The following is a 27,541-nucleotide window of genomic DNA, read 5'->3' on the forward strand; positions in this document are numbered from 1 at the left end:
GAGAGGAAAAAGAGTTCTTGAGATCCGGCTCAAAGGACCAATTATGTTAGAAAAAAAGAAGGCATGTCTGCCACTCAATTTCTGACCTGGAAAATACTTTTGTATTACAGAATGGGTAGCCCCATACAGAGCTTTAACCTTTAAAGCTTTAACATGTTCCCAAATGTGTTTTGTTTGCCATCTCTCCTGAGTAATATGTTCGTTCATTTCATCTGATGTTTATGTCAAATCATGACCCAACGATTCAGCACACACTCCTATCCATCGTTGCAGTGCCAGGCCAGGATTCTGATTTTAAATGTAAAAATCTGTTAGCTCTCCCCTGCTTTACAGGACCGGCGGGTTGATGGGCACCTCGGCCATTACTGACTTGGAAAGCCCTTCTGATCAGAAGCAGAGGCCAGTGCATCGCTCCCTGGAGGCCTCCGGTCCTCTGCGCCCCCCCATAGACCAGCACTGGGATGTCAGTAGTAATGATTTACCAGTGCTTAAAATCCGTGCCCATTTTCCACACTTTCTCAGGCAGCAGCTTGCACAGTGCTTTTAGACCAGAAGGCATCTGAGCGGCACATTGTTACCATGTTTTCTTCTCCTTTAAAAGCAGTTCCCTTGGAAAGGGCATTATCACGCTCCAACTGTAAACCTGACCGAGGTCCTTTTTATCACAATTATAGGTGTTTGGATGACCTTTAACACACAAAGAATACAAAAATGTTTTCATCATGTTTCCTTTCAATGTGAAGGTCTCCAACAATCCATCCAGCAAAAACAGTCCAATTGTTGTATTTAATTTAACCGTACCGAAACCTACCTGGTTACAAAACATAAAACTTTTATTCATAATTAAAGTATAATTCAACAAATCAACGCTTTCACATCACTGAATACCACCTCCATACCACACAACACATTGGATTGATACAACAATTATTTCTGGGACACATTTAATAATCCGGACAGAAAATCCTCTTTGTTCTTGTAAATGTGTCACTGTCCGCGCTGACATTGGATTATGCAAATATTGTCTGAACAAATGAAATAAGCAACAAAAAACCAGCCAGTCCTGTACTTTTGTTGTTTATGTTGTTAGAATAGTACTTTGTACAAGCCCCTTTAGAGCAACATTGCAACAATTGCTCTGTAGTCTGAACAATAGAGGCAGAACATAGTGTCCAATGTTTGCCAGCAGTACAGACATGGTGCCAGTCATCCCTCACAGGCCTCCAGGAAGAGTCAAGAAATCCAACCCGTATGAGTGAAAAAGATCACAAATGCAAAGCCCCACTGAGTAACCAGGACTAGGTTTAATGTGTCCACCCTCAACAAATGTTGAAAACGTATGCGGATTGTCCTAAACTCATTTGAGGTAAACTTCCGCCTCCTTGAGGACTTCCTCTTTCTGTTGGAAGTAGTCTCGGAACCAGAAAATGTGTTCCTTCTTCTGTTGGACTGTGAGGAAAGGGTTCCCGGAAAGGCCGGCCACCACAAGCTCCATGAAGTGACGCACTGGTCCCTGCCGGGGGAAACCCTCCTCCAGGTGCTTCCCTAAGAAGATATGCTCATGGAACGGCACACTGGCTTCCTCCTCAAGGCCTAAAACAGAGCAAGGAGACTCAGCGTCAGTGTCATTTTGCTCTACTCTGTACATTTAGCTTGAATAAAGCATTCGCTACTCACCAACTTCATTGTTGATTGGATATTGCCACATTTTCCCTTCTTTGGTCCACTGTATCATTTCCTCAAGTCCGTTGCGGGGGGATTGGTTTGTCAACAGTGACAACTGATTAGCAAAGTCCATGTCACATAGAGTTGGCCGTGCTGAAAACATGACGGCAGCATTATGGGCAAACGTCCTGAGCTTTTGTAATGTCACATTAAGACAGCTTCCACCTCCTTAACAACTCATGACATTAAGCATCAAGGAAGGTTAAAATCCCAGTGCAACAATTTCTAAAAGCCCAAAAAGGAAATTTACAAATAACGGCGTAAATGAAAGAAGGCTTATTGCAAAAACTCCTTATTACCAACTGTTGATTCAGCTCCATCTTCATCAGTAGCGGGAGAGAAGATGTTAAGTCTTCTCCCCGAGAACAAGTTTATCCTAAAAATTGAAAGGCATTAAATACAGGGTCCATCTCAAAACCCATACGAGTAGAAAAATGAAGAAAGTACTTACCTCCTCCGAATCCCGTCCAGCTCAGCGGTGACTCCTCGGTCATGCGTGTATCCTTGCCCGTCGTCATCAAATCGGATCTGATTTGATGGCCGGGTTTTCTGTCGGTTGGGATTCTTTCCTACTTTCATGTTAGCGATGATCCCTCTGCGAAAATAGTCACGTTTATTACTTGTAAACATTTTTTTAAAAGATGTTTTCCATTATACAGAATGAAAAAGTAGATACAATACCAACGCCTCATTTAATTATTCAGACACATACCCGAGGTGGTTCATGTCCCCTTTCTTCTGAGCCTCAGTGATGGTCTCGTGCTCCCTCAGCTGCCGCAGCAGCTCGGACTCTGCTTGGCTGCGGTCAGGCAGAGTGGAGGCAGCCGCAGACGCAGCTGCAACCAGTTCAGGATCCAGTGCCTCTCTAAAAAAAAACCCCACAGTGGACGAAGAGAGATCGTGGATTCAGATATCCTCCCATGATTAGGTTGTGAAGTAACTAAAGGGTGAAACGATCAAACTCGCAATAGAATACGTGGCAGCAGTGACCGCGTAGTCATCTCATCGCGTTGAGGAAAAAAAGGCTTCTTTACCAATGTTTTGATAGAGCATAAAAAGCTGCGCTTTGGCAAAGGCAATGCAACCCGATGAGTAACTTCAAACTCTCTCACCTCTGCAATGAAGCCTCCTCTGTGGCCTTCTGAAACATACTGATGGTGCTCTCCATGGCTGCTGGCTTTGACTTGGGTGTGGACTCATAACTTGACTGAACTACCTTGTTTTTCAGCTTCCTCTTATTAGTTACGTCTACCTTCATGGCCCCGAGAAGGTCGAGGAGACTCTCTTTTCCACTCTTCGCTGGTTCAGTCGTCACTTGTTTGGGCGTTGCCATGACAGGCTTGATTTTAACCTCCACCTTCATAATGTCGCTGTCCTCCTCAGCTTTTGATGTAACAACAGTTGGAGCTTCTGCTGGCTCGCCATCGACATTTAAAGGTTTTGTTTTGTCAACTTGATTAGAATTGGCGCCATCATTTGTCTTTTCACAGAGTCTGACTGAGGTTGTGCTGAGGGCTTTGACTCCACCTCCATTGGCAACCCTATGAGAGAAAGTCAGTGTTAATAGCACAAAGGGGGTGATGGGGGGGCACGACTCGGAATGGATCTTAGAAACTTGATGACGATAATAACACTACTATTACAAAATTAAATTGAAAAAAAAACACAGTAACTAGTTATAGGGGACAGAAACACTTAAAATAACACGATGCGATGATAATAAAACAGTGAAAAGCCTTTATGCTAAACGTCATTGTTGGGCGCTCTCATAAACTGCAATCAATCTGCATAATAGCAATAGTGTGTGAGCCGGTACATGGTGGAAAGGCCACAGTTAGTTATACATTAATAGTAACTGTGTGTAAGTGAGATGTTAATGTATTCTGGCACAAGGTAGCTGCTCGAACCATCGTCATTAGATCAATATAACGTTAGTTTTTGATCTACAACTCAAGAAAGTGTCCCACTACATTAGAGCAGTTTCAGTAAGCTAACAGCTAACGTTAGCCATCGCCAGCTTCTATGGAAAGAACACATGTTTGAGCGAGCCTGAATGTACGTTATTTTCCCAATACACACTCGCAACAAATAAGCTACACCCAATAGCAGCCCAGAAGAGGGCAAACGATAATTCGTAGCATTGTGCTTGGAATGTCCCGTTGACTCACAGCAAGGTCTCACCTTAACAGAGGAGCTCCAGAGTTGTCACATTTAGATGGCAACACACACGACTCGAATACACTGGCTGAAGAAGTTCGAGCCGTGCATACTGTTCGCAATAAAAATCTATACATGATTACTTCTTGTGATGCCCTTCCACGATCCGGACGTTTGCCTCCAGTGCTACATCATAAGGCCACCCTCCAAAACGCCAGAATGGCATTGGTTCCGGATACCGTACTTCATACAAAGATGATGCGAAGTTTACTTTCTATAGAGGAAGTGCCATTCAATTAAGTTATATTTCCAGATTATTAATGTATGATATTATGGTATTATTTTGCCGGTCAAAACGCACATTCCGTTATTGGAATGGAGATTTTTTGATAAACGGAAAGTGTAACTAACTGTCGGGGTAGCTCAATTATATTCTCGCGATATCTCAACTGAACGTGACTCAAAATGGCGACGGAACATTAGCGCTAATTCACGAAAGGAGGTCCCAGCTGCAATCCGTGAATTAGTTAGTCATTTCTATCGAACGATGGATATTCATAGAGAAGAATTACCTTCGCGAAACAATTATTGTTGTAAATCTCAACATTGACTGTTTTTATTCGTGTAAGTTCTTGCTTAAACTCAGACGGAGAGGACAACTTCACACAGGTAAAATGTCATCGGAAGCTAAGTTACTAGCATGCAAGCTAAAATACACTCAAAATCTCACTGCACGTTAATATGAAAGCACTATGCATCGTTAAGTGGTTTACAGTTAATACGTGTGTTGTGTTTCATATCAAGTAGTTACATTTGTATGGCAATACCGTTACTTTAGAAGTGGCTTCAGTGTCTAATGTTGCTAACGTTAGTTGATGGGCTCTCCGGCGGAGAGGAGAGCCCGCTTTCTGAGGAGCTCCCTGTTTATTTACACGCGAAGTTTAAACCCTTTTGAAAAGTATTTGTTCCATGGACTTTTCGCGTGTGCATCGTAAACCCCATTCGACACAGACACAAAGAGGACATAATTGGGATTATAAATCAAACCCAAAACGTAACGTAATCCCCATCAAATAGATGACCGTTATTTCCGTCACTCGTCCTCAGCAGAAATGACTGCATGCTGGGACATCTGCGTGCACATCCCAGCACTCCGGATAGATACTTTTTATATCGACCTTCCTTCACAGTCTCTTTGGCCAACGCCTGCTGAGATTGATAGAGCCTTCGAGATTAAATATATTCTTGTCATCATTCCACTAAACTGCATTCAAACAGCCAGTTATATGCACTTTATTTCATATGTCAGACTTGTGTGATGACATTGGCCCCTGAAAGGCCCGGCACGCATGAACACTGTTTTTGATAGTTGCTTGCAAAAGGCAGATAAATAGTTAAGCCGTTTTGTTAAATATCTAAATGTTTAGCTGCTATAACACAAACATTCTAATATTTGCATTTGGGGAATTGGAGTATTAACAGAATAAAAGTAAATTAAAGTAAATATAGCGTTTGCTGAACCATCACACAACTACAGCAGGACTGCTCGTCAAATAATATGTTAAGATTCTGCGTTTGTTGCTGCAGGCACTTTTGAGTTATTATTGTAATTATTATTATTATTATTATTATAATATAACCATTCAAAATGTGTAAAATTAAAATAATTCCTATTTAATCAGTTTAAGATAATGATGCACAACTAATGTTATGAGCACATTTGTTTTAATTTGGATTTTTTGCATGTGCGTTCGAGGGGTGATTTTCACAGACCTGTGTACTTTGTCAGCCATGGCAGAGGAACGTCGGCAGAAGCAGTGTTCGGTGTCCCTGCCCACAGAGTCCATGAAGGCCATGGCTGAGTCTGTGGGAGTGGGGCAGTTACAGGAGGAAAGCTGTGCTGCACTAAGTGAAGAAGTCAGCTACAGAATAAAAGAAATAGCACAGGTAAATCATGAATGGTAGACGTGATATTTTCTTTTGTGGGTCTATAAATTATTCTGAAACGTCATGCTTGAATGTTTTTGGCATAACTGATACATGATCTTTATATATATTTTTCTGGTCTCTTGCCTTTCTTTCTTTTACTTAGGATGCTCTTAAATTCATGCATCACGGGAAGAGACGTAAATTAACCACCAACGACATAGATAATGCTCTCAGACTAAAAAATGTGGAGGTAAGGGAGAACTTGCATACTCGTAGCTTTTATTAGAGCACTTTGTATATTTTGTTCAAAATAAAGCTCGAAGTGGGTATTTTACTCAATTTCTGTGTTCTAAGTACATATCCTCTTGTTATAGCCCCTTTACGGATTCCAGTCGCAAGAGTTTATCCCTTTCCGCTTTGCAAGTGGTGGTGGAAGAGAGCTTCATTTCTATGAGGAAAAGGAGGTCGACCTCAGTGACATTATTAACACACCGCTCCCAAGAGTACCACTAGATGTGTCTCTCAAAGGTACGCATGCCGTTGTTCTCCAAGATATTGTCTTGTTTTGACCGTAAACTCATGCACCACGCTTGTTTTGATCCACAGCCCACTGGTTAAGCATTGATGGGGTGCAGCCTTCAATTCCAGAAAATCCACCGCCAGGTGAGCCTTTTTTTAGTCGTCCCTTGAAAGGATAAAAAAAAAACATCTATACATTTATCTGGGGGGGGAAAAAAAACTTAAGTTTGATTTTTTTTTTTTCAGCACCAAAAGAGCAGCAAAAGGTTGAATCTACAGAGCCCCTCAAAATCGTAAAACCTGGTCAGGAGGATGACGGTACAATTCAAGGCAAGACTCAAGGGGCAACAGCTGCTGATGGCAAAGGTCAGTATCTTCTGTTATATTAGAATGAAACACTTCTCTTGCCCTAATCCTTTTAGGATAATTTTTTTCCTCCATCATATCGTCTTTACATCTGTCTCTTACAGGAAAGGAGAAGGGTCTAATAAGGTTGAAGCCGCGTAGCACTCACGAGCTGTCTGTGGAACAGCAGCTCTACTACAAGGAGATCACAGAAGCGTGCGTGGGCTCCTGTGAGGCCAAAAGAGCTGTGAGTCCCAACATAAGACTATTGAGTAATTACAAGATTCTGCCAAAAGTCCCTTTTTTTTTTTGATAAATCTTTCCTCTTTCTCTCCTTCAGGAAGCTCTACAAAGTATTGCCACAGATCCTGGACTTTATCAGATGCTTCCAAGATTCAGCACATTCATTTCTGAAGGAGTGAGTATCTTTTCCAACTTCTACTAGTGTTCCAAAACATCACTCACCTCATATAAAACAACCGTTTATATCTGTCCTGGAAGTACTGACTTTCTGTCCTCCTTAAAGGTTCGTGTGAATGTGGTGCAAAACAACTTGGCCCTGCTGATTTATTTAATGCGCATGGTCAAAGCTCTTATGGACAACCCCACCCTGTATTTGGAGAAATACGTGAGTGCAGAAGAAAGCAAAACGTTATATATCATTTTTTTGATGGTGTATAATCTCAACATTCACTTTTATCCTTGTGTTTTAATTTTCCAATCTTCATTTGCAGCTGCATGAGCTCATTCCAGCTGTTGTGACGTGTATCGTGAGCAAGCAGCTGTGTTTGCGACCAGATGTTGACAACCACTGGGCGCTACGAGACTTTGCGGCTCGCCTCATGGCCCAGAGTTGTAAAACCTTCAGTACTACGACCAACAACATCCAGTCACGTATTACCAAGACTTTTACTAAGGTGATCACTTTTTAGATAAATAAAAAGTTGAATTTAACATTAAAGTTTTTTTTTTTTTTAACTTCACATTCTAAACCAGACCGACTTCTTTCCTCAGAGTTGGTTGGATGAGAAAACGCAGTGGACGACACGTTATGGCTGCATCGCTGGACTTTCTGAACTAGGACCTGATGTGAGTGTGATCCCCTTTCCTATTGAATTTGTACTACAGCACGTAGTCTTTCTTTCTTGTAAAATAGTACTTGATTCTGGTTGTTCTGGGTCTGTACCCTCTAGGTTGAATTTACTTATTGCAGGTTGTTGAATGAAATGAAACGTAATGTACTCTTTTTACTCGGCACCAACCTCCGGATTCTTTTCCCCTGCAGGTCATTAAGACGTTGATCCTCCCGAGGCTTACTATAGAGGGGGCTCGCATCAAAGGAGTGGTGGAAGGACAAGTGGTCTCAAACATCGATAAGATAGGAGCTGACCATGTTCAAAGCCTCTTGCTGGTAACAAGTTCATTTTTATTATTATTACTAATATGATGCACTGAAAAATAGACTACTTCCTACAGATGAATGCATTTGTATACAAACAGTCATGACCATTCATCAGTGAGGTGAGTTTGTTTAATCTTAACAAAATGTCTTTTGTTTTTAAGAAACACTGTGCAAGTGTTATTGCCAAGATCCGACCTCAGCCTGACATCGCTGAACAGTATCGGACTGACTACGGTTACCTTGGACCCATGCTCTGCTCCCATGTGATGAAGGCCAGGACTCAGGCAGCACTTCAAGCTCAGCAGGTCAACAGGACAACATTAACAATCACACAGGTACGTTCAATACTGAATACATTGTTCAGTGACGAAAATAACTGTGAGAAAACTTGAACAAAGTTTTTTTGGGGAAAATCTATTATGTATAATTTAGGTGTAACTAAGCTGTTCACCAACCCATGATGAATTTGTTTCTTGCAGCCTCGTCCCACCCTCACTGTGTCACAAAGCGGGTTCAGTGGGTCGGCGGGGCCGCGCACTCCCAGCATCATTAAGGTTCCAAGCTCCCTCACCTTGATGACTCCCCGACCAGGGACCCCTTCACAGCCATCTCCCCCGGCAACAAAATACATCGTCATGGCAACCAGTGCTGGAACCGCTTCAACTCAGCAGGTGCTTTAATTTTTTTAAAATCCAGTTGCAACGTTGCTCTGCAGCGCCGATGCTACAGAATGTCTCTGCACCGTCTGCCCACATTGATAACAAATCAGTTTCAACAACAATTTGATTGAGTGATGGAAGTTTTACAATATGAAAACGACAGACACAAGTTGTATTAAAATGTTAATGAAATATGTATTGTAATATATATATGTAATGTATATACAGCCATGAAATATGTTATATCCTATATTTTCATTATTTGGAAATGAGACCCTTCTCTTTAGAATCACAAGCATATTCATTTAAATCTGCCCTTTTGTCTCCCCTCTAGGTAATCACCCTCAGCTCTTCCCAGTCAGCCACACCAGTCACCAGCACTGTTCCCAGTGCCACTTCCACTTTACAGCCTTTGGTAAAACTGGAGTCGGGCGGTGGACCTGGACTGACCGGTTCACGGCCTCTGCAGAAGTACATAGTTGTATCTTTGCCCTCGTCCGCCTCTTCCTCCTTGGAGACTAAGAGCTCCGTACTACCAACCTCAATTTCCTCAAACCCACTCGAAGCCGCGATGAAGCTCGACCGGTCTGAGTCTCCTGGAGCGAGCACGCAGTCGCCACACTGAGACTTAGATAGTGGGTTTTTTACCGTGTTGAACACCCAAAATGGTTTGTTTGGGCTGAACATAAAGGGGTGAACTGTGGCACGGTATGAAGTGGGATATGTGAACTCTTGACGAGAATGATGAAGAGCAAATGTGACTAGACATTGTAAATATGTTAATGCCCGATGAAAACTCAGGTCCAGCTGTGCGATCTGTAATGTTTCAGCTTATATTCTAATTGATCCCATGCTCTTTTTTTACTCTTAAAATAAATCAGATTTTGTATGAAATCCTCTTCTGGTTGTCATTTTTATGTATATATTATGAATATTTACAGTTTGTCATTAAAAATGTCATTGTTTATTAAAACCAAATATCTAAACAACTATGTAAACAAACGGGTTATTCTCTGCAACAGGCTCTTTGTTACCTCTGATTCACAACCCCGCCGAAAAATAAGCCTTGTGTTAAAAATTTCACAGGTAGATGTACATATATTTCTATGTTGACGTTATTTGCAGGTAAATTAATATAAATGTGCTGCTGAACGATCAGATCCGTGTAGCAGAGTAACACAGACAAGGCATAACGTGTTAAAATCTTCAAATTCATGAGTAAATCAACTTTTTTTTAAAGCTCATTTTCTATTATCCCTGTAGTTTATTCTACTAATCCACTTGCTCCTTCTGAAGCGCTCAACAAATTGAGCTTTTATTTTGAAGGTGACGTTTCATCACCGGAACCAATTCCTCGTCAACATCGCGTTTCAGGGTTTATACATTCCTTGTGTCGCTTCTGTCTGACGAGGAACGCAGCTCCTTCAGACCAGGTGCGGTTCCTTCAACAAACATGAATGTCAAAGTCCGGCCTGCGACCAGAGGAGACTGCAAGGAAATATCGAGAATGATCTCGGTGAGGCTCCGAAACGTGACACGGAATATTTGCATGCACTTTGGTGTACTCGACTAATGACACAGGTGACTAAATACATTCACACGTGACGCCTTAAAATCCGTCCTTCGCGCAGGAGTTGGCGGTCTATGAAAAAATGCCCGAGCAGGTGAAGATCACTCACGAAGGTAAGTTGTGCTCAATGTGAGGAATCAATGCTGCAGTGGAAACGTTTCCCTTTTTAAAAGGCAGCACACAACCGATAATCAAACCTAACGGCTTGAAGAATGAATAAGTAATGATACAATGTGACTGATGCACACAACACCTGCATGAAGGCATCGGTTGAGTTTTGGATTGCGATCACATGGAAAGTCCTCTTCGCTACATGAAGACAAATGAGAAGAAAGCAAGCAGGTTCCAAACATTCAGGGTTTCCCTGAGCAATGTAGTTTGATTAACTAGTTATTATTTCAAAAAGATTTATGGTCAAACCACTTGGATAAAACCTGCAGACGTTTGGTGCAAACATTTGAGATGTGATTTGTTATTTCCCACTTGCACCTCTTCCAGCTCACATGCTCGGCACAGCAGAGTTGACCGAAAAGTGATTATAATGTTTCTTGCACTGATGAATAAAATGATGTCTTTACCATGACGATGACATAACCCTGATCTGTCTGGCTTTACTTTAGAACTGGAGAGGGACGGTTTCTGTGCAAATCCCTTCTTCGAATGCCTTGTTGCAGAGGTGCCGGAGGAGCATCGGTCTAAAGAAGGTGAAGTGTCCACCGAGGCCTTTTTCCTGTGGGATTCTCTCCTGTCGGGCAGCTTTAAGCCCGTCGGGGTCCTTTATAAACCAGCCCTTGTTGTTCACTGATTCCTTTTCACAGCTGATGTTGAGAGGCGTGTAAAATAACTGAGCAATGAGCAAAACACAATTGCCTTAAAAAAAAAATACTTTCAGGGATCACATTTTTCCAGGTATTCTTCCTTCATCTCTTTTTCATCGCTTGTCTCCGTAGGATTCCCAATTGTCGGATACGCCCTTTACTTTTACACCTACAGTACGTGGAAGGGACGGTCCGTGTATCTGGAGGACCTGTACGTGATGCCGGACTTTAGGGGTAAAATACGCATCGACTTGTAATCAACGAAGCACTTGTTCGTTTTGTGCAAATCATCATTTTCTGTCTGTTTCTGTAACCAGGAAAGGGCATTGGCAAGGGTTTACTGAGCAAAGTTGCTGAGGTAAGGATGTCTCTGTTGACCTCCTAAATCCCAGTTTTCATGGAGAAGGCCCGTGTGACGAAGAGGGGACGGCTGCTTTGTTTTCTCAGGTGGGGAAGAAGAAGCAGTGCGTGCGGCTGCAGCTGTCGGTGCTGGACTGGAATACGCCATCTCGAGACTTCTACGCTGCTAAAGGGGCTCAGGACATCACCGCCAGCGAAGGCTGGCGCTCTCTACGTTTTGTCGGACAAGACCTGGACAATTTGGCGAACGAGGCTCCTAAAGATTAGAGGTTTACCTGAGGGAAATGTGTCACTTTCTGAGGGAAAGGTGTCACTTTCTGAGGTAAACGTGTCGCTTTCCTGAGGGAAATGTGTCGCTTTTCTGAGGTAAATGTGTTGCTTTTCTGAGGTAAATCTGGCTGTTAAACATTCACCCTGAAGATTCCGCCATAATATGCAACACTGTAATTCTTCCTTCTTGTTGTTTTCTGGTTGAACAAAATCAATTGCAAGGCTCTGTGTGTAATTTTGATTTATGATTTTGAGTACTCTTAAAATATATACTCTTATAAAGACCATCATCAATTTGATCATTTAGCAAAATGAAACAAAAGACTGCTTATATTAGGAAATCCAACAGAATTTATCTCTTAATTATCATCTTTGTCAGATCGGATGATGCTGGGTGAATATTATTTGCAATTTTACGAGCAAGACAATGTTATTAGATTAAGTGGAATCCCTGATGTGATGCCATATCTAGCCAGTAGGTGGCGTGTTTAAAACTGACAATGAGCTGAGAGGATGTCCGGGCAACGATGAGGTTAAATACACCACCAAGCTTTTAGTACTGGAGGGTTACCTTGTCTAACGATAACACCATATTCATGTCATTATGTTTGTTTGGTTGAAACTCAAAATCTCCCATTGATACTTGTTCAGTCGCCAGAAATTTTATTTATGTTTTGTAAAAAACATACCGAAATTCAAAGGAACACATGTAAAATCATCCAAAAGACTGTGACATTACATTTCAATTGTACACAGATGGTCAAAAAAACATTATCCTCCAAATAACTACAAAGTGTATGTTTATGTGTTTCCTTGAGTAACTAAATGACTAAATAAAATCACACTGATGCGCTGTGGTGCTTTACTGGTTACTGTTGAAAATGAAAGTAACACTTTTCCTTCATAACCTTTGCACAGGCAAGTCACATAATTAGACTTAATACCTCTTACTGACAAATTTTGATTTGACATTTGGTCATATTTCTAAGAGCTTTATTTACTGCTAAACCACTCAGATTATTGTTTAAGTAGATTGCAGAAATTTCTGCAATTTCTGTTTGATTTGGATCTGGAATTAGCTCTTGAGTTTTTAATATTTTGCATACACATTTTTCTAAATTTGTAGCACAGCCACAAGAAATATTTTTTTATGAAGGGAAGCAGTTCTCATCTTTATGACCTTTAAACCTGATGGCAGGTTTGAGGATACACAGATATTTAAAAGGATTAAAACACCTTTATAAACCTCACAAACCTCAATCATTGACATAACTGTAAAAAAAAGTTTACGTTGATTCGAGGATTAAATATTTCTGGTTTTCTTACTTCTAGTCTTAGTAAGAGTGGCATAGCACATCATCTTAAAACCTTCAAAATAATATCAGAGTAGTAAGATTTTTCTCTTTCTCTCATCATAAAATCAACGTGTGGTAATCAATAAAATAATAGTAAGGAAAAGTAATTTATTGTACATGTTTGCTTGTAAGTACATTGCTATCATCACTGCATTCTGGACATAGAGTCTAGCATTCAACATGTTCTTCATATTCTGTAGATTAATTGTAATTTATAGCAGTAATCGACACTGTAACGAAGTTGTACCCTGTCACACTATTCACTATGCCGCAGTTTCTATGTGTAACAACGCAGCACGCTAGTAAGGTACATTGACCCCGAGCTGATTCTACACAACCCTTCTCACACGTATGCATTTCTACCATAGTTGGTCGCGGCGGACTGAGACATCGCCACCGTCTGCGGCACTAGTCCTCTGGAGGATGGTTGGTATGGATATGGGCTGTAAAAACAAAAATAAGTTTCAGTTCAGAGATTAGGCACCGATTCTGCTCCCCCCACCGATCGAACGTCTCAGACACACAGGCTCACATTTTTTCCTTGGGTGTGTTGAGTTTGCAAGCGCAGATCAAACACGCCCCTCCACAAATGGCCAGTATGGCTGAAGACCAGCCGATATACAGGCCCTCTCCGATCTCATACCTGTCATACAACGACGTTTAACACATTATTTTTTTCAATGTATTGTTATTAAATCTGTAAATCTGCAACAGCAGATCATCACTCAGTGATGCAGAGAGTATATGGACTTACTTTGTGCCTGGGTAAAACTGGTCAAAGAACTGCTGTGTGATGTTGGCTGCGTACCAAGATATAGCAATCATGGTGGAAATCCCTGCAAAGCACAAACCACTCTTTATTCTTTGCTAAAGCTGGACGTTTTTTGCAATGCAAACAACACACACAGTAACAAGCAAAGACAACGTAAATAAGATGAGTTTTATAAAAAATATCATGATGTCCGCCATGTCAGTTACATGGAGCAAAGTTACCTGCTTGTTGTAAGGACTTTTCCTTTATATCCACTCTACAACATGTATCTTATAAGTGTGATCACTATTAAAATACAATTAAACAATTTAATTAAAACGTTTAAAACCCTTTCCAATTGACCCGTAATGATAGCAAAGAGTTGTTTTTTGGAGTCCCAGAGGAGGTTTACTTTTCTGGCTGTTTTGTTTTGCGTGATTTCTGGTGACCTTCTAAGGACCGGACATTTGTAAAGTACTGTAAATATCTGTCACATGACTATTGACTATGAAATCCATTTCCAAGTCTCTACCTTGAAGTAAGAAGAACACTCCCCCAATGGCAGCAATCCTTCCCTTCAGGACGTAGTTTTCTCCTCCTATTTTCGAGCACTTCATTCCAACAAGAGTCGCCACGAGCCCGAACGTCCCAAACACAATGGAAGCGATCATGAGGGCCCGGGAGGCCTGAATGTACCCTGAGTGTAAACATAAGAGACATAAGAGCATATATGCTTTTGTGATCAGGGATGCGACGATAAGGGATTCTATATAAGTTGAATGTGAGGAATTTCCATTATCGGAACTCATATTGTTACATGAATGACCTGAAAAAACTGCCTTTTCATGGTAGTTAATTGAAAAACATACACAGAGGGGCACTTTACAATTTATGATAATGTTATTTAAGATTCTTTGATTGTTTGCTTGTCCCTAACAACAGTTTTCATATGGTCCCATTTCTACTAGTAAATACAACGTTACACATAAATGAACATTGAAACAACTCAAGTGAATAGTTGCATTACAGAAAGTATCACACAAATACATGCTTTATTCACGGCTATATGTATATATATACTCAGAGCAAAACCTGCGGCCAATATCACTTAGACACGGCACCAAAGATATTTCCTTAAACAGATTTAACATTTGAATCATAGTTTTAAATAGCTGTTGTAGCTTCGGTTGGCTGAATGGAATCCATAAAGGTTTGATTGCCCACTAATGTGACAAACCTTTTGAAGAAACAACAAATTGGAATGATTATTCTTAGCAATGAGCTTTTAGTATTTCATGGGTATTGAGTTTGCCTGGGTTCAATTTCGGTTGTGTCGATCATATCTTATATTTGCCGCCTTTAATGCCTGCACAGTAAATTGCTGCTGATATGCTTCTAAAGGTGCACTAAGGTCAGGTCTCAGTAAAAGAGGGCAAATAAACAGCCTTCTCTCCACTTCTGGGTTGATCGATTTGTAAAAGATTTAGCTGAATGCAATGAGAACCATTTTTATTGTACACATTTTCACCCTTTTTGACAGAATACATTGTATTTGTCCCCCCCCCCCCCTATTTGTATTTTGTATTATATTGCCTGAGAAGTAAAGTTCTTTATAATTGCCTAAATTCCCCAAAATCCTGATTCCTTGAGTGGGTGAATGAGCATTTACGCCAGATAAGAAGCAATCCACACATAAATAACTATTTCCGTGTCGGCCACATACCATTAAGTGCAAGCAAAGATGGAAAATCTCGGCAGTTGTGAACTCCCGTAGAGTCAGTTGCACAGGACATCCACAGGTTTTCATAGATGGTCGATGTGGTGATTACGTTACCGTCCACTGAAGAGACCTTCCAGTATCGATTTGGAAGGGCGATTCCGACCATCAGCCAGGCCAGAAAACCCAGGAGGAAAGCCAAAGCTTCTACTATCGCATTCATACTCCCTTGTTTCTTCCGTAGAATTATCTAGTTATCCTGAGAGAGGAACACTTAACTCAAACGTTGACTCCAAGCAATTTATCTTCGCAAATGGGTGGAGTTGGCCCCAAATTCTTAGTTTACCAGACCAATCCCCACCAACCCCCAAGCCAAGACTGTGCAGAAATCCACAAATTAATGATTCATTCCTGACAGCCCACTAATGATGGTACCTTTTATTCTCAACTCCATTGAACCTTTTCAAAGGCTCCACGTGTTTACCCAACTTAAGGGACAACAGAGACGTGACGTCCGACCTTCATGTCCGCTTATTAATGACTATAGGCGAAGCTATTTCTCGACCCGGGACGTTTGCTTTGAACACTGTGTCAATGATACCCAGCTGTTATTGATGGGACTCGAGTGCAGGTTTGCCTCCTCGATCCACAGTGTTTTGGGGTGGTGGGTACGTTAGTGGCATTTAGGCGTGATGGGGGGCGCGTTCCTGAGCACGACCATGCTCTTTGCGCAGGAGATAAACCTGTTTTACAAATGTAATGCCGTTTGTTATCCGGCCATTGTCATCATGGTGATGAAGTTACACAGCAGCCTTTTATAAAAAATAAAAAAAAAACATATGTAATCATAATATAATAAAAAAAGATTTAATTTGACTCTATTGCAAATATTTACTAAATAAATACAAGAACTGCTGTACATAAAATTTGACAATCTGGACACTTCTAAAGACATATTAATGTGGTTTTATAACGAAGGACATTATATTATTAGAACTACACCGTCTCAATGGGACGAAAGTAGCATCTCACAAGAACAGCTCGGCTGTACACAGCATATTTCAGAGAGTTAAATTGACTCTGTGAGATTCAATTTGAACTCTAAGCTGGTGTTTATATTGTCCCAATCTTGTCATCAACGAAGTGTTAATAATTTAACTATGTGTCAAAAATAAATCGGTTCAGTGTTAAATACATTACATGTCATTTAGCTGACACGTTTTATCCAAAGCATTTTAGCCTGGGGAGCAATTAGGGGTTAGGTGTCTTGCTCAGGGACACACTGACGCGGGACATGGAGCATCTCTCTACTCCAGTGCAGAGAGTCAAAACAAACACCAAGAAGTGTGACACTGTACAGTGACATTTCAAACCCATCAAAGAGTTAATTTAACTAAGTGTCGCAAATGAATCTGATCTTGACGCTGGATATGATATAATGACTCCAACTCTTTCGTTCAATTGACTCTGGAAGCGTTGAATCAACTTTTTGCAGTGTGATTTCAACTCTGCACTTCAACACCGGGAAATGAACTCTAAGAACTTTGCTGTGTAAGGATAATCTTACAGGACTACAGCACTGCTTGTACGGTTTATCAGTTGTTGTTTTTTTTAGTTTGTGAAAATTGAGAAAATATAATCCAAGGTAGTACAATTTATGTTATAACAAATGTTCCTTAAATGTATTTAAATTCCTCTCACACAAAAATGCTATTTAAAAGCTTCAGAAACTTTTTATGGGTATTGTGTTGAACTGAACGACTTCTACTGCTGATTACAGATGCGGCATTGCTGTATAAGTTAATATATATTATTGCTGTATAAGTTAATATATATTAAGTCTGGCTATCTGATTATGTACGTGTAATAAGAGTAAGAAAAAAGACAATCCTTAATGAGATGTCAATTACACAAATAATAAGAATAGTAACTGTTTCACAAAGCTGAATCATCAGAAAAATGAAAGCATACATAGTCACTTAAAAATCTGAATAAAACAACAAGTAAATAGTTATTAATTAACAATAATGACCACTTTTTTTTTCACAGTACACGCCAAAAGATCCTGCGATGAACCAATTACTTGCTTTAACTTACCTGGAAGAGCAAAGAGTGATGGAAAGTCCCGGCAGTTATAGATCCCTGTTGAATCACTTGCACAAGACATCCAGAGGTTCTCATAGAGTGTGGAGGTCGTGATCACGCTGCCTTCTGTGGTCGATTCTTTCCAATATTGATCTTGTAGTGATATGAAAATCATTATCCATCCCGTAAAACCTAAGAAAAGTGCCATTACCTCGATGATCTCTTCCATTTTGAAAGTACCCTTCTATTAATAATTAGCAACTAATAGATGGTACCTCTGTGAGGAGCTCCTAACTTCTTTATCTGATATACATTTTGAGAGTGTGCGATCTGAACTGATCCCCCCCCACCCCACTTATTCCAATCAACTCTGGACTAATTTGAACGTTGGGATTTGTTGGCTGGAGCTACATTATAAGTCTTCCATTCCCGCCCAAATTTCACCTGCCTGGCATGTTGGCATGTCGATGTAAGCATACAATGAGGTTTTTTCTTCCCTCTTTTGACTAGCAGTTATTGTCTATTGTGAAACATTTATCACAACTTTCAATCCGTGCGCCAGATGGAATCGTTATCCCTGATTGATTGGTTCTGCCTTTGCCTTCTTGTCCTCCTGCGTGGATTTCCTTTTGAGGAATTGCTAGCTTGTTTTTTTAGGGGAGTCATTTAAGTTTCTTTAATCAAATACTAATGGGAATTGCTGAATGGAGGGCAAAGCAAACAGTGAGAGCGCGGTAAGAGAGCGATTTATTGAAGGCAGAAAGTGTCTATTTAAAAACTGGTTAAGCATTAGCGAATCTGCTGCAGGACAAAAGATGCAGATTTGTTGTTGACATAATACAAGGCTTTCAACTATTGGGTCAAACCAGGTCGTCCTTACACACCCTTACAGTCAATAGGTTGCTTCTATACATTCTATAATAGAAGTTGTGATGTACTTGTGTTCAGTCTTTACAAAAGCTTTTCCAGAAACCTCTGTTCTCCGTGAAGATGACTTTAAAAGTAAACACAAGTTGAGCTACTCTCCGTTTATAAGAAACTTCACCTTTCGCAGTCAGTATCTTATCAAATGGGAATTCTCTCTTGCCGACGCGTAATCAGAAGCGGAGTTCAAAGTGCTGTCATATACTTAAAGTATTGGATGGACATTCATCCTTTAAATCATAATCATATGTCGGTTAATATTTCATTTCTTTGCCCTTCCCACAGTCACCTGAAAGATTTATCAACTTTTGACCGCATTGACCTCCCTGCTTTAAGATAAAGTTCAATTGAAGCTGAAGGTTTGATGGGCTGTGAAACCAGATGTGACAACCAGGTCGAAAGCGGTGTTAAGGTCACCTATGTTTTTATTGGGATTAGGATTACTCATTTTCTTTTGTGTATAATTGTTGTGAAAATGGCCATAAGCCTCTTGAACTGATATATGGTGTTCCTGAGATTAACAGATGTTGAGGATGATTTTCTGAACCAGGATCTTTGTATTTTCCCAAGGAACTCAGGTTGTGAGGTTTTATTGCTCATGGGTAAACATGTTTCTCTTCTCCTCCAATCAGGAATGACAATGCTATCTCTCTCTCTTTGATGTGGAGGTGACCAGTGGGAGCCGATCCAGCCCTCCCTCCCCTGAGGTGGGGGATACAGATGTTTGTCACTATAAAACTCAAAGCCTTGATGTATGTCTAGTATGTGTGTGTCAACTCTGCTCCATGATTGCAAGCGTTAAATAAATGTCCCGTTCAATGATTTAACACCAGTTTTGAGTACAATTTTTCTAACGATAATTATGATATCATGCGTTGTTATTATAGTAATTATTATTAGCAGTAGCGATTGTACTCGTCATAATCTTCCTTGAGTAGCAAACTTTGGTCACTATGGTTTGACTGTTCGCAGTTACACAAACTCACAAATTCTTCAACAGTTGAAAGCTTACACTTAAATGACTTAAATTCTTCTTAAATCTATTTAATTTAAAGTGTATATATAATTACATATGATACGTGAGTTTAACAGCAGCCACAGTTACCATGATATTGATCAGTAAATGAAGCAAGCTGTTTGGCCTTCAACATGACTTTGGAAATGTGGAGAATAATGTAATTATGTCTAGATTCACGAGTGGGTTCATTAATGCAAATGTTTGAATAATGAGACATTGTCACAACTAGATGGGATGATTAATATGAACTCCTGTCTCTCCCCAACAGGAGCTCACGCACAGAAGCTTGAACAGTCATTGATGTGGATGACGGATCAAAGTGCAACGTTGTATCTGACTGACAAAAATAGCTTTTAGCCTCATATTGGAAATGAACGGACGCGTCGGTCCGTCTCTCTCAGTGGGTCCGATTACAATTTGGTTCAGACTAGAACGCCTCAACAACTGTTGGAGTGATTGTCGTGTCGAGGGAGAACCCTTTACTTTACTCATCCCCTTCTTTGGTCTTCTGTGTGTCAGAAAAAAAACTTAAATCATTAACATGCTGGATTTAAGCTTCTAGCTCAAAGCAGAGCAAAGCAACCATTTATTTTCTTTTGATAAGTGTTATAAATAGTGATTATTGATGTATTTCCCTGTGGAAAACTCATCTAACTGTACTAATGGTCTTATTAGAGAAATAGTAATAGTAGTATCATAAAATTCAATCCCACGGTCACTTTTACTGCTGTGTTAATGTAAGATTAACTTTTAATGTTAGACCTGAAATGCTCTTTGGTTTAATAATTTACCCCTATGGTAACCCAGTAGACTGCGATAATTTAAACAAGTGTGCCGCGGATTCAGTTATTGTTTGACCAAAATGTACACTGGAGTATTGTTATCTAAACTACAATAGACTTAAATCACCTCATGTTTGTATAGAGATGTAAAAGGGGTTTAATGTTCAAACTGAACATGTATGAATATGTATTCTGATTTAGACACTTGAACACATAACTCTTTAAAATTCATAAAAGTTTCTCAACATTGCTATCCAGTCATCCGTGTTACTTAACATTATTATAGTGTCCATTGCGTTTTTAACCAAACCGTTGCAGAATATTATTACTTTATTCACTAATTGTTTTAGAAACACTAAAACATCTGTAAAAAATACAAAAGCGATGTCATGTTTCTAAGATCCTTTCTGAGTTTATGTTTTATCCAGGAGGTGATATTAGCAGTGAAGTGCGGATGGCTGATTGTGCCGTTTTCACGGGTGATCTGACTATTCAATTGTTACTGAAAACTTTAACTTTAAATTCAAGTATTTTACCTTAATGTACCTGAACGTATGTACGTTTTGTTAGTGTGGGTGTGAGTGGGTTAATGGTCACATGTGGCTAACGGAGCTTTGAGTAGTGAGAGGACTAGAAAAGCCCTCAACAAAAGTCCATTTGGCTTTTACCAATAAAATTCAATATACTTTAATGCTCAAAATATTGATTGGTCAAAATCAAAGACGTCAATTAGATGTAACATTCAGACATTTTATATAATGTCCAAATAGAGATATTTGGAGACATTGCACATTTGAGTCAGATTTGACATCTTATTTGTTATCAACTTTAGATAAACACATTCATGTGGAAAGGAGACAGAAAACATACGATTTTGCAACATTTTATTGATCACTTTAAACCCCTTTTATTAAAACGTTTGCGTTAACAATAACTAAAACATTTTCTGTCTAACGAAGACATAACATAATGTTATCATGTCAATGCTTTCCTTCTTTCGATTTATTGTATAAACCTTGTATATCGTTTCTGTATAACAACTTTTGTTCAGTTTGTCTGTAAAAACTAAACAAAATATTGACATATGTGGTATGTTGTTGTATACACTATAAATATTAAAATGTAGGTGCATGATAGTTATATTTACAAATGTATGAATTCACTGCGACAATTGCAGAATACAGTACAGATGTATCCTAATGTGTCAGATTAAAGACATTCTTCTCCCCTGTTTCCTTCTGTCTCTGCTCAAAGGAGCACACATCCTCCACCTTTGGCCTCCACGTGGTTTGGATCGAGGTCATTGGGCAGCTTGCCTTTCTCTCCCCAGATATTCATCTCTCCAAACACGCCGGTCTCGATCATCTCCTCCTGCCAAGGTATTGGGACGTTGCCGGAAGCAAAGTCACTGTAGAACTCCGTGTCCTTGTTGTCCAGGACCACACCTTTGATGGAGCTGAAGGCGCCCACGTCGTCAATATCTTTGGCGTAGACCATCTTGGGATCGGGGACGAATGGTGGAGGCAGCATACCTTTAGACGGAACGCGGGAGAAGAAACAAATTCAATGAGAAAGCATTTTTGTAATGTTCACCGTTTGTGCCCTCTGTCTCCTGAATGTGCCTCCGTACCGGCTTCCAGGCGGCCCCAGTTAATGTCTTTGAAGAACGGCTGATTCTTCAGCTCTTCACAATGGTTATTTTTGAAGCCGAGGCGTTTAGATGGGTCCTTCTGCATCAGGCCTTCGCAGAGATCCTTGCATGCTTGGCTGAAGTTTGGTGTGTAGGAAACTGGATCGTTCAGGATTCTGCGAGCTACCTCATCATTCTCAACCTGAAGAGGGAAATATATGTTTTATATGTTTGTTTTTTGACATCTGAGAATTGGCACTGAACGAGCGCAAACGGGGGAGTTGAGGGTATTACTTCATTTCTACACGTTTGGTACCTTTTCTCCTCGTACTCTAAAAGGCCCTTTGGCGGCAATCATCTCAAAAATGGTGACTCCCAGCGTGAAGTAGTCCACCGAGTAGTCGTACTGCTTCTTCTCCAGCAGCTCAGGAGCCATGAAACCTGTATTTATGGACAACGTGATCACACACACAATCGACTACTGAGAGAAACATGCTCTGCATTGATATCAACATGGATGATAGTATTCACTCTCCACTGGGCCTTTGTTTAACTGAATTTTGAATACGTTGGATTTTTACTTGCCTGGAGTTCCTGCATATCCAGTAGTTGTGTCTTGTCCAGGTGGAAGTTCAACAGCCAGACCCAAATCAGACAGACGGACGTGTCCTGAATGGAAATGCTTTGATTAGAACTGCGGCATGTGGCTATTAAATACACAACCAACATGTTAAAAAAGGTATTTTCTTTAATTAAGTTAGTCATATAATATAAAAGTCAAGATCTTGTCTACCGTGTCTTAAAAACGTTACTTCATAACATGCCATAAAAACCTTTGGTAAAAAAGTACTTCTCAACCAATAAGAATGCTGGATTTCATCCACCCGTATTCTAATATGAAATGAGATACTGGTTCACCTGCATCATCCAGCAGCACGTTCTCTGGTTTCAGGTCTCTGTAGACGATCCTGTGCTGGTGAAGGTGCTCCAGCCCACAGATGATCTGAGCTGTATAGAAACACGTTCTCTTCTCGTCAAAACCAGGATTCTTTTCATCCACGTTATACATATGAAACCTATAAGAGAGGATGGTGTGTTATCGGATTATGTTTTTTGAAGAGGGAACTGTCTGTGAGGCCTGCATGTAAGTGTCTCTACTTCATTGAGGTGTATTCATATGAAGCACCTGAGGTCTCCACCGTTCATGATGGTCATGACCAGGCAGAGGTCAGTCTTCGTCTGGAAGGCATAAGCCAGCGTCACAATAAAGCGACTGTGAACTTTTGCGAGGATGCGCTTCTCCACAATTGCGCCCTAAACACAAATCAAACATCAGAACAAGGTCAACCCCCCCTCCCCCAAAAAAAGAGCGCTGACTAACAATGCTAACACCAGTATTCTTCCTGATTACACCTCACATGTCCTTTCATGTCACTGTATTAAAATGCTGCTCCTCTAACACGATTCAGTCAAGGGTTTGCCAACGTGACAGCGCGGGTTCTCATCCCTGCAGAGTTCTGCTCTACTTGAAGCAAAGCCAGGCCTCTTTAGTTTTAGTTTAACAGGATTAACTAATTTATTAATAGTCAAATTGTCCTTTAAAGGTCTCCTTACTGACAGACCCAAAGTAAGGTACGTACTTTTAAGTAAGTACTTGTAACTAAGCGGAGGTCTAATCAGCGAAAAAAAACACTGTGTGGATTTTAACGTACTGTTGCACATGTTACTGAGTGGGCCGACTTGAAGATCTTTTTGAGAAGCATTAGGCTCTTGTGTCTCTCTGAGCTGCTTTGAGGTCTTAAAGACAATCACAAGCATCTTTGCATTAAGCCTTTTTCTTCAAAGGTAAACCTCTGCAGGTCGAATTCCCTCACGAGGCTTTCTGTCTTATATCAGCATGAGGCCGCCAGCAGAATGGTTTAACTCCTCTGCCTCTAAGAATGGAAATAGGTGGGACACACGGGCGCCGCATCGTCGCTGTACCTCGTAGCCCTTGCGTTTCTTCAGCCTCTTCTTCTCCAGCTTCTTGTTGGCGTACATTTTGCCCGTCGCCTTGGCCTGACAAGCAAACACCTCCCCGAAACCTCCTTTACCCAGGACCCTGAAGTCCATGAACCACTCCTCGTCACAAGGCAGGCTCTCCAGATATTTGAACTGAACAAAACGCAGGAAGAACATGCTGCCCTTGAAGCCGGCCGTGGCCTTCTCCTCCAGGTGTCTGAGGAGCTGCTGCTCGCTCTCTTTGAACAGGTCAGCGCGAGAGTTCTTGAAGTCTTCGACAACCCGGGCGACGGCCTTCTCTTCCAAGAAGCCGCAGAAGTTCTTGGAAGCTGACTTGTAGTACTTATTGACCATGTTTTGAGCCTTCTGCGCTCTCTCTGTTTCCTGACATACGGTGTAGGCCTCGATGTCCTTCCACAGCTCCGCGGCGTTCCGGTGGTTCGGCTCGCTCTCCAGAAACTGTTGGAAGAGGCGCTTGCCAATGGGCTGTTTGACGCACAGGCTGTCAAAGGCGGCGTCCACAGTGGTTTTCATGTGTTCGCAATCTCTGATGTGCGGAAGCTTCAGCCTGGCGCGCATCTTCTTGTCGCGCATGGACGCCGCCGCCGCTCCGTCCACACTTCCACGAGCCGAAACGTAGGCCGAGTTCGCCACCACCGTCTCCAAACCGCCGATGTCCATGGCCGAGCCTTCGTCTGGCACACAGAAAGCCAGGAAGGAAGATAACGAGAGTGATGAAAAGACCTTTTTTACAATCAATGTGATCCTGGGGACTCGGGATGAAAACAGTCCTGACATTTATTAGGAATTGATGATTAAATCTGCTCCCATATTTTATTCTCGATTTTTCCTAATCTGCCTTGTGAGGTTAAAATGTTTTTGTCCTGGTTGGTTTATTATTGACTTCATGTTATAGAAATACCATCTGAGTGGAACGTAGATGTAACTTTAAAGTATTATAATGTATAGTAGTCAACGCCTAGTCATCAATTTGATTGTGTCCTCTTCCAGTGTCCGTGTCATTGCATTTACTGCTTGAGAGTATATACAGACAATAAGGTTACTTTTTCCATGTAGAGGGAAGTTGAAGTTGGAGAAGAATTGACGTTGTGATATGCTGCACCCTGCTGTTTAAAAGACAGGAGTAACAGAAGAAGACTTTCTATTTCAGATGCTTCGGACAGGGCAGGAAAAAAAGCTTCTGCTTGCACTTGCTTGTGTCACGCAGTCAGAGGGATTTGGGGTGCTGCGAGGTAGAAGAGCATTAGCTTAATCTCAGTCGCCCAAAGGCCTCCACTTCCTCTTCCTGGTTTCCTCTTTCTTGTGCAGATTACCTCCCTGATGTTATAATTTGAACCGGAGTTCTCTATGTCCTATGGTGCATATACTGTATAGCACAAGCACTGATTGCTTTGCCTGTATTTCTTGCACCGTTGGAGGAATTCTCATTAGATTTATTGTTATTATTGACTGCTGGTTCAAAACAACAATTCAAGAAAGTTTGTTTTTTTGCCTGTTAATACCAAGGACACTCATCAGGGAGCATAGATGTTTTAGATCGGACCGGGATTTTAAAGTGGGTCATTGGATCACTATGTTAAGACTTTTCCTAAAGAGATACTGTTGGCCGTGGTGCTTTCCTGACTGCATAATCCGATTGAGAAAGGCTGCCGACACCAGGGATTTTTTATTACAGATAATTCCCATCCTACTTTTTTAATTAACCTTATTTTAGACGTGTTTCTAAATGTGCTTAAACAGTTGGGAGACTTAACAGAAGTGAGGAATTCATTGCTGATGAATGTTTGTGTAGGTCTTATTGGTTTATCTGGAACAAACTCCCAGAAAGTTTACTTATTTCATTAACTGCATTGCAACTTTCATTCTTTTTTAAACTGTTTATTTCATAAACTGCACTGTAACCTTTCTTATTTTTTTTACTCTTTTCACTTTTTTGGTTATTTTTTAAAAATTGTTTTAATGTGCATTTACTTAATTGTTTTTAAACATAATTTTCTTTTGCCAGATGTTTTTATGGTTTCACTGGTTTTACGTGATCCACTTGCAATGTTGTTGGAATGTGCTTTACAGATACATTCGCTTTGCCTTATTAAAAGTGAGTAAATATGGCCAACAATCTTTAATTGAAATATCACTAGGAAAAGAAGTCATTGTGCAAGTGGAATGTAAAGGATTCTGCCCTGCAGCTTGGCTGTTGTCTTGACATGTATGTATCACTGTTGTATTAAATCAGAAGATTATATTTAGTTTCAGATCAAGGACAATTTTCTCAACCAGTAAAAGATCCCTTCATCCTCCAGTTGATTGAAATTTTCCGATATGTGAATATCACTAAAGAGAAAATGTATTAAAAAAAATGTAATCTCAAAAGTATCAATTAAAGCTTTTCAACTAAAGCTGAAACGAATATTTTAAAGTAAAAGTTAATTAAAAATGGAAATACAGAAGTGCAAGTCCCCTCAAATGCAGTTACTGCAGTTGGCAGTTAATATAATTATGAAATATAATTGATCATAAAAACATCCTGTGAAGTAATTAATAATGCCATAACACATTTTATGTCATGTTTGCACATTTTGTACTAATACAGCAAAACTTACCGTATACTTTTGCAGGGAGTCAAATCAGAACAATGGAATCCACTTGGGTTGCATTCAATAAGTCTTTTTTGCTTTTTTCCCCCCTTATCTTGCATCAACCAGAACAACCAGAACAACCAGAACTCCTCTTTGTCGTGTTGGATCCTGAATACGTTTTCTTTCTTTTGGGTCTCTGACCATCCTTTTCTCGCCCTGGTTGCTGCAGTGTGCTCTGTTGGAAAGGTTGCAGAATCAGGTCGAGGTTTACTCTGTACCTGAAATCCTACTTGGTGGTTCGTTAGCTGCTGAGGATTACATGCTGACATTATCAGAAGGAGCAACTCGGGAGCGGCTATTACTGTAAGTCAGCAGCAGAAGTGATTACTGATTAGCTGCTAACTCAATATGGACATTTAACTACACTGTTTGAAATAGAGTTCATTCTTTTGTTTAAATACAAATTAAATGGGGGGGAAAAACACTTATACAATTCTTCATTTATAGTGTCCATCGTTTTCTTGTCCAACGTATAATTTGAATCCGGAGGAAATATGGAGGCTAAAATGCACAGAAAAGCAACATTTTGTCACCTGATCGGATGAGATCCGACTGCAAATCGTAAATGAATTGTTTGCTGTGTCTGAGAGCACAAAAGCGCTGCAGGTCTTTGCACAATGTTTGCATCGTCTGAGCCTGTGTGCGATCGTATGAGAACATACTGTATCCCTTCATTATAGACGCTGCATGTGAATCCAGATCTTTACAGAAGCATTTTCACCTGCTTGAGCGTGTGAGAGGGAAACGATGTGGGTTCGATTCAGGGAGGAGGATTTAGGGGGGTTGAGTAAAAAGAGAAGAGGGATTTAGATTGTGCTGCCAAATAGGCCGAAGACTACGTCAAGAAGCTAAGAAACCAAAGCACCT

The 27,541-nt window shown here is 40.5% G+C and overlaps 5 protein-coding genes across 7 annotated transcripts; 2 read left to right on the forward strand and 3 right to left on the reverse strand.

The window, feature by feature from the left end:
• Positions 1 to 812: 812 nt before the first annotated feature.
• mrps31 (mitochondrial ribosomal protein S31) lies at positions 813 to 4,140 on the reverse strand. The gene is made up of 7 exons (XM_040181922.2): positions 3,907 to 4,140; positions 2,838 to 3,266; positions 2,438 to 2,590; positions 2,177 to 2,320; positions 2,025 to 2,101; positions 1,678 to 1,818; positions 813 to 1,593 (listed from the first exon to the last, which is right to left on the reverse strand). The coding sequence occupies exons 1-7, from the start codon at positions 4,017 to 4,019 to the stop codon at positions 1,358 to 1,360; spliced, it is 1,293 nt and encodes a 430-aa protein (XP_040037856.2). The 5' UTR covers positions 4,020 to 4,140; the 3' UTR covers positions 813 to 1,357.
• Positions 4,141 to 4,282: 142 nt separating this feature from the next.
• taf6 (TAF6 RNA polymerase II, TATA box binding protein (TBP)-associated factor) lies at positions 4,283 to 9,630 on the forward strand. Of its 2 annotated transcripts, none has more exons than XM_040181921.2 (15): positions 4,283 to 4,551; positions 5,639 to 5,829; positions 5,975 to 6,061; positions 6,186 to 6,339; positions 6,418 to 6,474; positions 6,577 to 6,696; positions 6,801 to 6,922; positions 7,016 to 7,093; positions 7,202 to 7,303; positions 7,410 to 7,592; positions 7,690 to 7,764; positions 7,961 to 8,086; positions 8,239 to 8,412; positions 8,557 to 8,748; positions 9,071 to 9,630. In XM_040181921.2, the coding sequence occupies exons 2-15, from the start codon at positions 5,674 to 5,676 to the stop codon at positions 9,359 to 9,361; spliced, it is 1,917 nt and encodes a 638-aa protein (XP_040037855.2). In that variant the 5' UTR covers positions 4,283 to 4,551; positions 5,639 to 5,673; the 3' UTR covers positions 9,362 to 9,630. The 2 variants fall into 2 exon arrangements, with proteins under 2 accessions (XP_040037855.2, XP_040037854.2); XM_040181920.2 differs by having other exon boundaries at positions 5,672 to 5,829.
• A 463-nt stretch (positions 9,631 to 10,093) lies between these two features.
• On the forward strand, positions 10,094 to 12,607 carry sat2b (spermidine/spermine N1-acetyltransferase family member 2b). The gene is made up of 6 exons (XM_040182746.2): positions 10,094 to 10,252; positions 10,368 to 10,419; positions 10,927 to 11,010; positions 11,257 to 11,358; positions 11,442 to 11,482; positions 11,572 to 12,607. The coding sequence occupies exons 1-6, from the start codon at positions 10,190 to 10,192 to the stop codon at positions 11,749 to 11,751; spliced, it is 522 nt and encodes a 173-aa protein (XP_040038680.1). The 5' UTR covers positions 10,094 to 10,189; the 3' UTR covers positions 11,752 to 12,607.
• LOC120822814 (claudin-15) lies at positions 12,395 to 18,121 on the reverse strand. Of its 2 annotated transcripts, none has more exons than XM_040182745.2 (5): positions 17,675 to 18,121; positions 14,393 to 14,557; positions 13,864 to 13,945; positions 13,642 to 13,752; positions 12,395 to 13,552 (listed from the first exon to the last, which is right to left on the reverse strand). In XM_040182745.2, the coding sequence occupies exons 1-5, from the start codon at positions 17,889 to 17,891 to the stop codon at positions 13,453 to 13,455; spliced, it is 675 nt and encodes a 224-aa protein (XP_040038679.2). In that variant the 5' UTR covers positions 17,892 to 18,121; the 3' UTR covers positions 12,395 to 13,452. The 2 variants fall into 2 exon arrangements, with proteins under 2 accessions (XP_040038679.2, XP_077961296.1); XM_078105170.1 differs by lacking the exon at positions 17,675 to 18,121 and adding an exon at positions 15,584 to 15,891.
• Positions 18,122 to 21,256: 3,135 nt separating this feature from the next.
• grk1b (G protein-coupled receptor kinase 1 b) lies at positions 21,257 to 26,871 on the reverse strand. Its single transcript, XM_078105171.1, has 8 exons — positions 26,639 to 26,871; positions 24,000 to 24,712; positions 23,203 to 23,330; positions 22,935 to 23,092; positions 22,602 to 22,685; positions 22,333 to 22,457; positions 22,017 to 22,218; positions 21,257 to 21,918 (listed from the first exon to the last, which is right to left on the reverse strand). The coding sequence occupies exons 2-8, from the start codon at positions 24,696 to 24,698 to the stop codon at positions 21,635 to 21,637; spliced, it is 1,680 nt and encodes a 559-aa protein (XP_077961297.1). The 5' UTR covers positions 24,699 to 24,712; positions 26,639 to 26,871; the 3' UTR covers positions 21,257 to 21,634.
• Positions 26,872 to 27,541: the final 670 nt, after the last annotated feature.

The sequence above is a fragment of the Gasterosteus aculeatus genome, chromosome 7 (genome assembly GCF_964276395.1).
Source record: "Gasterosteus aculeatus chromosome 7, fGasAcu3.hap1.1, whole genome shotgun sequence".
NCBI lineage: Eukaryota > Metazoa > Chordata > Actinopteri > Perciformes > Gasterosteidae > Gasterosteus > Gasterosteus aculeatus.